The sequence below is a fragment of the Alligator sinensis genome, unplaced genomic scaffold, assembly GCF_000455745.1.
Source record: "Alligator sinensis unplaced genomic scaffold, ASM45574v1 scaffold59_1, whole genome shotgun sequence".
Lineage (NCBI taxonomy): Eukaryota > Metazoa > Chordata > Crocodylia > Alligatoridae > Alligator > Alligator sinensis.
The window spans coordinates 1,118,282-1,131,561 of NW_005841878.1; the positions used below are offsets into that span (position 1 = coordinate 1,118,282).

General features: G+C 44.3%; 1 protein-coding gene across 1 annotated transcript in view; it reads left to right on the top strand.

The window, feature by feature from the left end:
• Positions 1–5,004: 5,004 nt before the first annotated feature.
• Positions 5,005–13,280, top strand: part of CNMD (chondromodulin) — an 11,161-nt gene continuing 2,885 nt past the window's right edge. The window contains exons 1-4 of the mRNA XM_014527917.2: positions 5,005–5,187; positions 6,891–7,004; positions 10,528–10,681; positions 12,051–12,253. Coding sequence (XP_014383403.1) covers positions 5,020–5,187; positions 6,891–7,004; positions 10,528–10,681; positions 12,051–12,253 — 639 coding nt within the window. The 5' untranslated portion in view covers positions 5,005–5,019. The remainder of the gene's footprint in view (positions 5,188–6,890; positions 7,005–10,527; positions 10,682–12,050; positions 12,254–13,280) is intronic.

Here is a 13,280-nt window from a genome sequence, read left to right on the forward strand (position 1 = left end):
GGCGGGGACAGCCCGGCCGGCGGCGGCCTGCCCCGGCACCCACCCCCGCGACGCGACAGAGCCTCTCGCCCGGCATCCCGCGGACCTGCACCCCCCGCCCGCAGGCGAAGCGTGTTTCGTCTGGGATCCCACAGGCAAGCCCCGGGGATCCCCCGGGCAAAGCCTTGTAGCCCGGGATCCCCTGGGGGTCCCCAGGACATCGCCTGGTAGGCTGGGATCCTGCGCCGGGGCGTCCCAGCGTGTGCGGCGTCCCAATTTAAAAAGAAAAGCAGCGGGCGCCAATCTGGATAGTAAAGTTTAAAACTGAGATCGATCCGATCATCTCATCCATTACTTAAAATTGCGTTAGATCCGCAGCTTCCCCTTACTTTGTCTTCATTTGAAGTTTTATCCACGGCGCCCACTTGGGAACCGCTGCTGTAGCCCGGCAAGCGCGTTGTCCCGCACGGCGTACTTGCGAGGTGTCCACATTAACGCGCCGCCTCAGAGCAGTCCGGGCTAAGCCTCATGTGTGGCCCCCCATCCCTCTTCTTTTTTTTATGCAAGTCAAATCCTGGAACAACCTGCTCCATATTAAACCTGCTCATCTCTTTTTAAGCCCCCCTGAGTGCCCGTGAAGCACGGAGATAATGCTTCCCCGCTCATTTGAGGGAACTGCCATTCAAGCTGCCTGTATGAAGGACTGCCCTGCTCCTGTTTTGATGTTAAACCTGCCTGTCTTTCTAGCTCAGATGTTCAATTTAACACTAGCCAAGTGCCCCTAAAGCAGAAGCAGACCCAGAGCTAAGCAGTTTGGTAATACATCCTAACTAATATGTCCAATGAATGTGTGACTACACCCCGCATCTCAGTTCTCGCCGACTCCAGAAAGTATGCCTAGAGCAGCCCTCAACCTTGTTGGATTTAACTCAGCTCTCAGAAAAACCCCAGTTAAGACCTTACATTTTTTGAGGACAGGAAAGTAGAGTGGTTTTTCTGATGCAAAAAACTCTGAAAGATCTAAATGGTCACAACAGGTCTGAATGATTTTGATACTGTGGATTTCTATTTGGGTTCATCTTGTGAATCATGCTTGCAGAGCCAACATCGCATGGCCCCCTGCGGGACCCTTGGAAGGGTCTCAAGGGGCCCTGGTTGAGAATCGCTGAGACAAATAATGTGATTAGGCTCCACAAACTCCAACCCTCCTCCCTCGCTTTCTGCCAGCTCCCACCTAGCAAATGTTCTGCACTGTTTGGGATATAAAACTTATACTGGAGCATCAGCTCTTGAAGCAAGGAACACCGGGTTAAAGAGAACAAGGGACTAATTGAACTAAAGGGTGTAGTAGAGATCAGTTATAGCAATAAACTCTCTTTTTTTAATCTGGCAAAATAGTTTCAGTCCTGTAAGGAAGGACTTTCAGTAAAGTTTTGTCAAGCTGGTCTAAATAAGGAAGGTCAAGATTGACTAATTAAAGAATTATGAATGTAAATATTTTCATTTTGGAATTAGGGATTTTCAGATTGAGTCAATTTGAAATAAATTGCCTGAATTTAATTAGGTGCACAGTTCCACTGAACATTTCTCTTGGTAACTTGCCAAGAAATCTTTAAGTTAGGTTGGTATTTTTCATGTAGGTCCAAAATGTTTTTGTCGCCTGTCCATTTGGAGTCACATAAGAGAAGCTGATTCTAGTTAGGAAAGGGGAATATATCAATGTGAAAACACCACCTTTATTTTTGCTTATAAATTATCAGTTTGTTACCCTATCTTTACCCTTTCCCAGAAGAATCCCATCGTTGGCAAATTCCAGCTATCGGAACAGAAAGGTGGTAAAAGAAATGCATCTATTTAACATGCCACGCCATCTGGATCCTTACCACAGACCATCCTTTGATAGTTAGCTATGCAACACTGTATTTAATTAATAAGTAAATTTGCTTAAAAAAAATATAAGGACCAACATTTTCACTCTTCATCTACAGGCTTCAACGTGTTATGTATACATATGTACAAGGGTTTATATCATCTTCAGATTAAGATTTTTAAAAATTCAAGGATTTTTCTGAGCAGAATTTTTTTAATGTGGGGTATATATACCGTATTTCACAGTATGCAAGTCAAAGTTTGAAGCCAAAATATTTACCCTTAAATTTCCATCTTGATCTATATACTGTCCCCTGCAAGCGGTGCTGCCTGGACGCTGCGCCAGCGCTCTGCCGCACGGGGAGGCAGCATACTGGCAGGTTTCAGGGAAGTTGGGTCAGGACCCTGGGAGCTCAGGTGGCACACGGCCCGCTGATAGTCTGCCCTGCTGGCCCCAGGGCTCACCATTACCACAGAAGGTAGGACAGGGCCCCCCCCCCCCCCCCCCCCCCCCCCCCGCGCGGCCCCCGGCGCGGGGGGCGGCCGGGCCCGGCAGCAGCTCATCCCCTGGCTGTGGGGGGGGGTGGGCAGGTTCCACCAAAAGCAAGATCGTGCCCCTTGCTGCTTCTGCCTTCTGCAGACTCCTATAACCAACAGGACATTTGGTATTGCACAGTAAAGCGTCACTGTGTAACTATGCAGCAACTACTGTGCATTAAAATAAGCTAATGAGCTGTTGTCTACTACTTGTGAATATAAGTAGTAGATTTACTACCTACTCGGCTAATGCACAGTTACAGAGCTGACCGGGAACATCAGCCCAGGCAGCAGGAGGTGGGAGAACTGTTCCCCCCCCAGGCAGCTGCCTGCTGCCCAACCCTCACTCTGAGATCAGAGCCAGCCCCAGCAGCTGCCTGCTGCCGAGGCAGGGGACAGCGTCCCAGCCCCGGTTCCATTTTCAGAGCTGGGGCCTGGCAGCTGCCTGATGCTGGGGCAGGGGGCAATAACCCAGCCCCTGCTCCAGTCTCGGAGCAGGGGTGGGGGCATCAGGCAGCTGCCTAAGGTAGGGGAGTGGGGTGGGAAGCAGCTGCCCTGGGGGTGGGACAGTTCTCCTTGCTCCCCCTGCCCAGAGCCCAGCCAGTCCAGAGCTGGCACTTGGGGTAGCCTAGAGTTCCCTCTGGTTATACAAGAGTATGGCAGGACAGGGCAGGAGTAGTCTTGCCCTGAACAGCTCCCACAGGGAGTAAATTTGCTCCCAACAGGCACACATGTAGAGTGCTCCCAGGGAAAGCTTACTGCACAGTGCAGTAAGTTAACTGTGCAGTAAGCTTTCTGCACATTAATTGCACTTGTGGATGCACCCATAGAGAAGCTTCCATCACTGCAAAAATAAAAGCAAGTATTTTGAAAGTAAAAAAAAAATTACAGGACCATTGAGTTGAGCTTACACTCCTGAAAGAAAACATACTCAGGCTTCTACATTCTGAAAACCTCTTTTTCAGGTACTTACCACCATCAAACAACTTCTTCCCCAAAATGGGAACCCCAGGTGGCCATACTGATGATTAGAGTAAATTGAAGTTAGTTTTTGGGCCCCTCACAGATATTAAAACAATGGCATGATCAGGATTGAAGGAATTTTATGCCCCTTGCCAAACACTGTGTCCCCTCTCATGCCACACACACATGGCAGGAGGTGTGATGTTTGGGATGGGACATAAAATTCATCTGATCCCAGTTGTACCATTATGGAGCTGCTCTCAGCCTGATCCTGAAGATCGGGCAGGGGTGGTTCCTGAACCCAGAGCTGTCCCCAGCCCTGAGCAGGTTCCATATGTGGGACTGTCAGGCTGGTTCACTTGATTGTCAGGCGCAGCCACTGATAGACCTGGGGTAGGTTCAAGACCCTGAGATGTCTACAGCTGGGTTCAACAGTTAGCTGGTTGTCAGACCCAGCTATTGACAGTCCCAGGACCAGTTTGAGACCCTTAGCTACCTGAGGGCAGCTGATTGTTGTGCCCGGCCCTGGATAGTTCCAGGGCCAGTTCGGGACCTCAAGATATCCCTGGCCAGGTCTGACAATCAGCTAGGATGGTTCTTGGATGACCCAGCTTCATACATGGTTTTTAGAAGTCTCAGGATCCTGGCACTCTTGGGGGCCCCCTGCCAGCATCCCAGGATCCCCACGCCCCCAGACATCTAAATATGGCATGTTCAGCCCAACTCCCCACAACCTGGCATTTTAAAGAGACTTGGAAAGGCTGCTGGACTTGGGGTTTGTCAGGTTCCCAGGGCAGGGAGCCCATCTCAGCTTACTCAGGAACCTTGCAGCTTGTTGCCCCAGCTGGCCACTTTCAGCATCAAGACCAGAGCTGTCCCCATTGCTGAACCTTATTCCCACAATGATGCTGACAACTAGCTGAGGCTGAGGTTGGGGAGGCAGCAGTCACCTTGGGATGTTGGAGAACCCAGCAAAACCTATCACCCAAAGGGTAACATGCCACACATTCAATTTAAAGTTTGGTAGAAAATAGCTGCAAAATGTTCAACATTTTTCAAGAAATATATTTATGGCTGGTTGGCCATTTTTATCATGTGATAATTACTTTTTGCATGTTACATGTCTACATTTATTGTGCAGTTAACCAGCTTATTGAACAATATAATGTGTCAGGGAATTGGGGACAACTGTTTATTCTCCCCCACACGACTGATTTAGAAAAGCTCCTTAGGCCCCCATTACACTGAACATTTATACCGCAATCCCAGGCTTCCCTAAACTGGCAGATAGAACGGGTGCGATTGGGATCTGATCCCAGATCCAAACTATCATGCCTCCAGCCATGCATGCGTGACATGGCAGAAGGTGTGATTTTTGCAACTGAGGATAAGATCCCATGGTGCCTTTAAATGACCATGTGCCAGGGGCCTAAATCACACTTAACCTAGGAACCAAATTATTCTTCATTTTAGTTTTGCTGATGTCAAAATATCAGTAAAAACAGTGCTTACCTGTGAATACCATTCTCTGGGGTATTAGTGGGATTTTGACTTTGGCACGACAGTAAGTATGAATAAAAACCAGGAACTGAAGGGGGATATGACAGTCAGATTGGCATATGACTTGGTCTAAAAGTGAAAGACAAGAAGATACAAAAAAACAAAAAAAGAATGGTAATAGTCTTTATTCCATTTCAGGTTTATAATGTCCATTATACTATGAGTATTAATGGAAAAGTACAAGAAGGATCAATGGAAATAGATACTGGAAACAACCTAGAGACCTTTAAAACTGGAAGTGGAAGTGAAGAGGCTGTAGAAGTGCATGATTTCCAGATTGTAAGTACAGTCATTCAGGTTTTTCAAATCAGACATTCTCTACCACTGAACTCCATGCATATGCTGGCAGAATTAGTGCAACACTGCACCCCAAGCCAATATTCCCAGCTTCTCTGTAGAGCCAATTAGCTGAGGGGAAACACTGTACTTTGTGACTATATTGCTTCCAGTATCCGAGCTGCTTGACGCATTTCTATACAGCATTGAATTGTTCCCTGAAAACATCTCCTAAGGAGCCTCATTGAAGTCAGTGGAAAAATTCCCATGAACTTCAGAGGAAGCAAGGTTAAGCTTTAAGCCAAAGAAATGCAACATCTAAAACAAAACCAGGCAGAGAAAGCTGGTGAGGGAAGTTATGCGGGTTCTGCTGGTCTTGCACTTCCCCACTTGTTAAGTCCAGGAACAGAAGAGGAAGTGGCTTCCTGCCTTCTGTGCATGCATGGGAATAGTTATGCAGGTTTGGGAAAACCTCGGATCCCCAAACGGTCTGCAGTTGTTGGCAGTATAGTCAGCCTTACTGACAGCTGAACTATAATGCTGGTGGTGAGCCTCTAGTCATGTGCCTTCACTATTCCACAGCTGTACAGAAATGCTCTCTCAGTGGAGATTCAATGAATTCTTCTAGCCCTGGCCCCTCATGACAGCTATTAGCTGCTGGGTAAATGCAGCCAAACACTCAACAGAGACCCAGGAACAATTACAATTGGTTGGGTGTCTAGGGATGAGTATGTGGGGCAGAAATTGGCTCCCAAGGCTAACTGACTGAGGTAAATGATCTCTGCTTTCACTTACTGAGTGCTGGGGTCAGGGTCCAGGAAAGCAAAAGGGCCAACTTAAGTTTTGAGTCCCAAAGAGTTGAAATGTAAGCTGAAAAGAATATTGAGGAAAGACAGAAGCACCTTATGTTAGTGGGAGAGGAAACCCATTGGTAACCCGTAGAAAAGTTGGCATACAAGTGAATTTGCTTGTTCATTTGCTACTCTAGGGCTGTAAGCTAAGCAGAGCTGTGACACTGGGATGAGTAGCTCACACAAGTTGCTAAGGGCAAGAAAATCTGTGTTTTAAGAAATGCGTTGACCATAACTAATGGCATTTTTGCAAAATGGTTTGCCTCCTTGGTGAGGTATCTCAAAAACATGAATGGCCCGTTCCAAAGTAGCCTTATTGACACTGCACATTTCTTTCTGCCCAATAGTCAAGCAGAGCAGTTTTCATGGATCACATAATTGTTGAGGAGATCCTTTCCTTTGCTTCCTCTGTATGAAACAAAATAGAGCAAAATGTCAGATGGCAGGGGGAGAGGGTAAAAAAATGCTAAGATTATAAGGACAGGGAGATTTATCAGGTTTTTTGTTCTACCTATTGTGTGGGGAAAACCAGACTCATGGGGAATTGAGGAAAAGACTCGAGAAAGACTAGCCTATGCATAAAACATATAGTCCGCACCTTTTTTCCAAGCAGTGTCGAATTCCAAGATGTTAGAAATGTAGGAATTGTGTGTGTCATTTGTTTAGAATTATAAAAACACATATTACAACAAACACTGGAATTCTGCCTTTGTTCTCTATGCGGTGGGTCTGCTTCAACAGAAATTGCACAAAATGCAGCAAGTTGCTTACACTTGGCTTGGACATAGTTTCTCTGTGGTCTTGTAAGCAACTGGATGACACAATGTAGGTAACCATGAAATATCTGTTTTGTAGGGCATAACTGGAATCCGTTTTGCTGGAGGAGAGAAATGCTACATTAAAGCACAAGCTAAAGCTCGTGTTCCTGAAGTGGATACCATGACAAAAGAGAGCCTCTCCTTTGAGCTGGTAGGGAGCAATCTTTTAACATACTTAACAAACCCATAAGACTTTTAAGGGACATTTAAATACAATGATTTGGTTGGTCAGCAAGTGCCCTGGAAGGGAAGAGAAAATACCTCTGAGAAAAACTGATAAGGAGGAATTAGTTGCTCTAACCAATCCAGACAGAGGTTTGGATGAGCTTTTAGGAGAGTTGTGTCTAGACTCTGGACCAGAGGGAGGGATCCTGCTAATCAAGACCTTTAAGAAAGGGCATAAAAAGGAATCTTCTTGCTGCATTGGGAGAAAACAAAGTCCAAAGCAAAAGAAAAACTGCACTGACCTTAGACCTGGTAGTTTAAAAATGTGTTTCCCAAACCAGATTTGATTCTAAGGCATTGATTTTAAGGTAGCATTTTGTTCTGAAGGACTACAAATTTTGGGCTGAAATGCTGTGACCATAGTTCTCAAACAGGGATTTCTGCACCTCATGTTTGCAAAAACCCTTTTTTTGTAGGTGTTTCAAAATTGAGCTTCCCAGGGACCAGACCCTGAGCACTTTGCTCACATTGTTCCACTGACTTCCCTGGCTCCATGTCATTCCAGACTCTTCACTGTGGCAGAGGGCCCCAATAAGGGAAGGCAGCAGAACTGCAGTAACACAAAGTACCTACAACCTCTGCCTTGTCAGGGGTTGGACAACAACCAGACAAAATAGCCAAAACTGGCTGGAGAGATGAAAGTAAAAGCAGAAAATAATTGACTGATAGCAACATCAGCTCTTACAGAGCTTCCAACAGAGAATAAGCCACCCTACCGCAATAGAAAGCCATGGTTTTCTTCTCTTTGGGAACGTGAAATTTGCATTTCCAGTCCCAGCAAGAATAAACCTTGTCCAGTTATAGTAACTATAGGACTTTGTGTGAGTGCACCATAAATCAAATCAGTCCCAGGTTGGGGGCTGGAAAGTCTGAGGCTTTCGTCACACAGATCACCTTTGAAGGAAAAGAATGAAGTTCCTCAGATTCTGGACTCAGGTTTTACAGATATGGGGAATCCCCACAAGGCCACGGTTCTCTTGTGCCTCAGCACTCCATATAAAGTGACCCAACCGCCTTGCATTGGGCACTGCTCCAGATGCTTAAAAGCTGCGCTGCCAGTGAGGCCAGAACCTACCTGCCAGCCCCCAGAATCTCTCCTTGGAGACTGCCTGGCACAGAAACACTTTGCACAAAACAGAATACCGACTAGCTCAGGATTACTTCTGTGCCTGTTCCCCATCAGGTCCTATTACTGTATGCCGATTCCCCAGCCCCAGAGCTACAAGCATGTCTACAGTAGAAGCAGCTGTGGTTTGAACATGGCATGGATAGAGCCCTGATTGCCTCCTACTAGTGCATTAGCTTTAAGATGGGAGAAAGAAATAATTTTTAAAAGAAAAAAAATTCTGTGTGATTGACAAAATCTCATTTGGCTAGTTCAGCAGCATCTGCCAAGATTTTTAACACAGCATAATAAACCTATTCTCTGCTTTGTGACACCACAATATATATCCTCTCTGCCCAACCTAAGAGGCTGCACCTTTTATTCCACTGGTAGGAATAAAAAGCTGGGTAGGTAGAAAAAGAACTGCTGAGGCTCTCAGGATGATTTGCCTAAGGGAGGTTGTAAATGTCAAAATCATCTCCCACTTCCTCTCCCTGTGCTTTGACACCAGGATGGGAGAAAATTATGGTGTTAAAAAAAACAAACAAGAAAACCCCAGAAGTTGTGCAGTGAAGGTAGTCTGAATGACAATTTGCTGTACTCTGTGCTGCTGTAATTAATATGCATTTACTTAATGAGAGGGAGCAAGCAGCTCTCAAACTAACAGGGAGAGCACCAAAGGTCAGAACTAAATCCTTCTGAAGGAAATGTCAGACTTTCCATTGAATTCACTGGGGGTTGGATCAACCCCCTTTCATTATTTTAAGGAGCTGTGGTCTCCCATGCCTAATTGGATTGTTTAACATTATTAAGTAAAGGCAATGTCTTTCTTTCTATTGAAAATAGAAGTAAATTGCCATCATGCAATGTTATACCTCTACTGGTAAAACATATGTTCCTTCAGGCTTGCAGAAGTGTTTGCTGTCCTGATTTTTGCATGCAATTTTTTCTTACCATGCTACTTACTATATATTTCCCTGAAATGCATACATCAGAGACTAGATGATTTGCCAACTTGATGCTACAGTTGAAACATTGAGAATTCTTCATTTCCTGACTTACCTGATTATAAACGTGACCTCAGTTGTTGCATTAGTCATTTTTGGCATCTCAATAAGTATATATATATATATATATATATATATATACACACACACACACACACACACACACACACACACATATATATATATAAATCTTTTGTTCCAGTACATATCTAATTATGACCTATATTGAGCATAAACTGGTTCATTAAAATAAATGTATAGATATCAGAAGTCCATTTACTCACAGGGTTGGGGAAAATTTCTTTGGAGATCAACAACTGGATTATTTTTCTTATCTAGCTCCAGTTAAGTTTGGAGGTTTTTTGGTTTTATTGTAGGGATGTTGGGAAAAACTCAAATGGGAAAATATAAACAACATGCTGCTCTTGCTACAGAAACTGGATAGCAAATTTAGATTACTCGAGACCTACTATAAAAGTCAGTAAATATATTAAGGGAACAACTTGGCAAAATTAATTGATCCTAGTGGATTATCTACCAAATCTTAGTGACATACAGAGGCAATTCAGAAGTTTAACCTTGAAATCATACTGGTTTTCATGATGCACAAGAGGCTTTTTAAAGAAGTTTCACTGCTGTTAATAAATAGCTACATTTTGTTTGTAAAATAAAACTTTGAACAAAAAAGTTTAAAGAATCAGTCTTATTAGTCTGAAGCTACAAACTGAAATCCTGCAGGGCATACTTCAGAATGAAAGCTCTTAACTTATACTTCAAGCTCTTGGTCAACTGAATTCCATCTACTAAACAAGACCTTTTATCGGACCCATCATATTAACTTTAAACTGGAAGTGGTATCTGTATCCAAACCAGAACCTTCACTAACTTTCAGGAGAGTGGCTATGTCTGTTACAGCAATATCCTAAAATGAACAAAAGCCAACAACCCATAAACATTTTGAACTGTTCTTAGTTTAAATCAGCTCAGTTCCACTCAAGTCAGTGGATCTACACCAGTTTACGTCAGCTAAGAAGCTGATCCTCTGGCCCAAATATGAGCCCTGTTAAAGAGAGTGGGCACAAAACCCTAGCCCCGTTAATGTGGAGGCTAGCTTTGCCATTTGCCTTAGTGGTTCACTCCAGGAGTTTTTTCCATTGATGTCCATTTGATTAAGGCCCCACTTTGTGCAAGTAATTTGCAAGGCAGAACAATCTTCAGAAGCATATCTGGCATCAGTCACAGCTGAAGCTGTGTTTGGTGCCTGGTTATTGACACAAAGATGCACAGGTAACATATACAGGACACCTGATGAGAGGCTTTATACTCTCTACTTACAGGAAGATGAAATCATGCCAGTTAAATTTGATGAAAATTCCCTTATCTGGGTAGCTACAGACCAGCCTGTAAAGGACAAAAGTTTCCTGAGCTCCAAGATCCTAGAGCTGTGTGGGGATCTTCCTATTTTCTGGCTTCGACCAACATACCCTAAAGGTATTATTATTATTATTATTATTATTATTTTTTTTTTTTTTTTACTAAAGAGTGCACCCACCCCTTTTTTCCTCCCTTCCAATAAATGTAAACCACCAGGGCCTACAGCTGTGAGATCTGTATTGTCATGGATCTAGTGTCCCTTTTCTCCAGCCTGCCTCCCAAAGTCTCTGCAGCCTAGTGCTGAGACCTGTGATGGGAAACACCAAACTCCCCAGGTGAAACTCTGGCCTATTCTTCCCCTCCCTCCAGAAAAGCTGTACCAAAGAATGTATATGAAGTTAAGTTCACCTTTAGGCCATCTAATTTCTTAGAATATGGAAGAGGGTAGAGAAGAGGCCATATAAAATTGCCAAAGGCAGCAAACCAGCACCATTGTGAGGCCACAGCAAGCAGATTAGGAGGAGTTGGGCAGAGAATGTGACACTGGTGCCCAGGAGGGAGGTAGAAAGTGGTGTTCAGGCACTGGGCAGGGAGATGAGGGAGGAAAGAAAGTACTGTACCTATTTGGTCCAGAGGAGAAAAAAGGACTATGAAGGATGACTGGAAGGGTTTCCTGCAGAGGGCTGGTGGCAGAGGACAAGAGGGGCTGCCTCTTCCTTGATGCTCTCAGAGTTTAATATTAAATATTTAGTAGAAAGATAGAAGAGTGAGTGCTATTAGAGCATCTAGGGGGTGCAACTTGCTGGTATGTTTTTTACATGACCAACAAAACAAAACTTGCTCAATTAACATTTTCCAACATTTCCAGTGCCTTGCACATGAGCGTTAATCATAAAAAGTACTGTCAGAGATCACCTAAGCTACTTGTTCAGCTCTCACAAGCCCTCCTTCCAGCCATTTCTTTTTCTATCACAAATCCATGCTTTGGAAATTACAAAAAGTTTCAGTTGCTCTGCTTGAGAGCTGACTATGTAGGCTGGACTTCTGGAAGAATGTGGTTTAGCATTGGTATAGGGTACCTACAGAGACTGTGAAATCTTCATCCTTGGACATTTTTAAGAACATGTTGAACAAACACTTGTCTGGGATGGTTTGGATAGGGATGATCCTGCCTTGAGCAGGCAGCTGGACTTATGACATCCCAAGCTGCCTTCCAGCTCTGCTTTCTTCCAACATTCATTTCTGTGAATGTGACTGGCCAGCAGCTCAGTGGGTCCAATGCCCTTCCCAAGCCTACCCTTTTTTTTATGTGGGAAAAAAAATCTTGAAACACATATGGAATTGCACAGTCTGTACATAGCTCCCATCTGGAGCCTACTTATCTTTGCAGTTACATGCTACAATCCTGTTTTTGTGAATGGACAATCCAACATGTTTTCCTTGAACTAGTGCAAAAACACATTTAAATCAGTGACTCCTTCTGCAGATAACCAAAGGGAGAAGAGAGAAATTGAGAGAAAAATACGTCAAGCAAATTTTGACATAAACCAAATTGAAGCCACTACAAAAGAAACAAGCACCAGGCCACCCACCAGGCAGCCAGTTCAAGAGCCTGACCGCCAGTCTAATGACACTGAGCCCAGTAGCCACGAATCTGATCAAATACTTAATCCAGATAATCCGTATTATGTAAGTATACATCTGCACTAGAATCCCCTTTGAAGTCTTTTGACTTCTGCAGGTATTTAACATGTACTGGGTTTTTATTTCTTTGTGCATATACTTCTCAAAATAGTTTCATACAGCTGTGCAGCCATGTAAAATGGCAGGTTCCTCCCTCTCCTTGATCTCCATGGTATGGTGAGTAATTATAGCAGAAATGGATCATTCCTATCCAGGTGGCGCACAGCAGGTTGCCAAATTAAAGGCAAGCCACTGAGCTCTTTGTTGAGGCTTTTACTTCAAAGGCCACCACATCTCTACTGAACTGGAACACAGCAGCTGGTCAGAAAAGCAGCACCCTTTGAAATAAAACCAGCTGCAAACAGCTGTAGCACCTCAGGGGTCCCACATAACTGCTTGCTGTGGCTCTGTATGGTCCTGATTACTTTGAAAACCTCATTCACAGTGGGAGGGAGAAGGTAAGGAACCCAACCTTGCAATGTGTCTACGTTCTGCTGGATGGTGAATCTGTGTTTTTATTCTTTTCCTTTTATCAACAAGGGATCAGTTATCTTTGTTGTACTTGAAATCCACGAACCACATCAGTTTCAGCCCTTGTTCCACTTGCTGTTTGGCTCTTCTGTACCTGCTTCTCTCCCAGAAACCTGCAGAAGTGTACCTAAAAGCTTGTCTAAATTTATCCCAACCATGCAGTGGGTCCAATAAAAGATGACACCCACAAGAACCCTTGCCTCTACCCATAACACTGACTTTATAAGGACCAAGCCACGTCTGTCTGGCTTCTGGGCTACTGCATTCAGGCTGGGTTTACAAGGAAACAAAGCAGCAAAAGAAGTCAGAGAGATGACAGGGCTATGCTATGGTCTTGTTCTCCCTCTGTCTCTGACACGATGCGATTTACAGAATGAAAATGTTAAGACACCCCTTTGCTCTAAGCCTGCCCCACTGCAGCAGAACTATTAATAATCTCAGGAGCAGTTTCTACCCTCCTGTACCTACATCAGACAATTTATATCTATCATTTGGTGCAGCA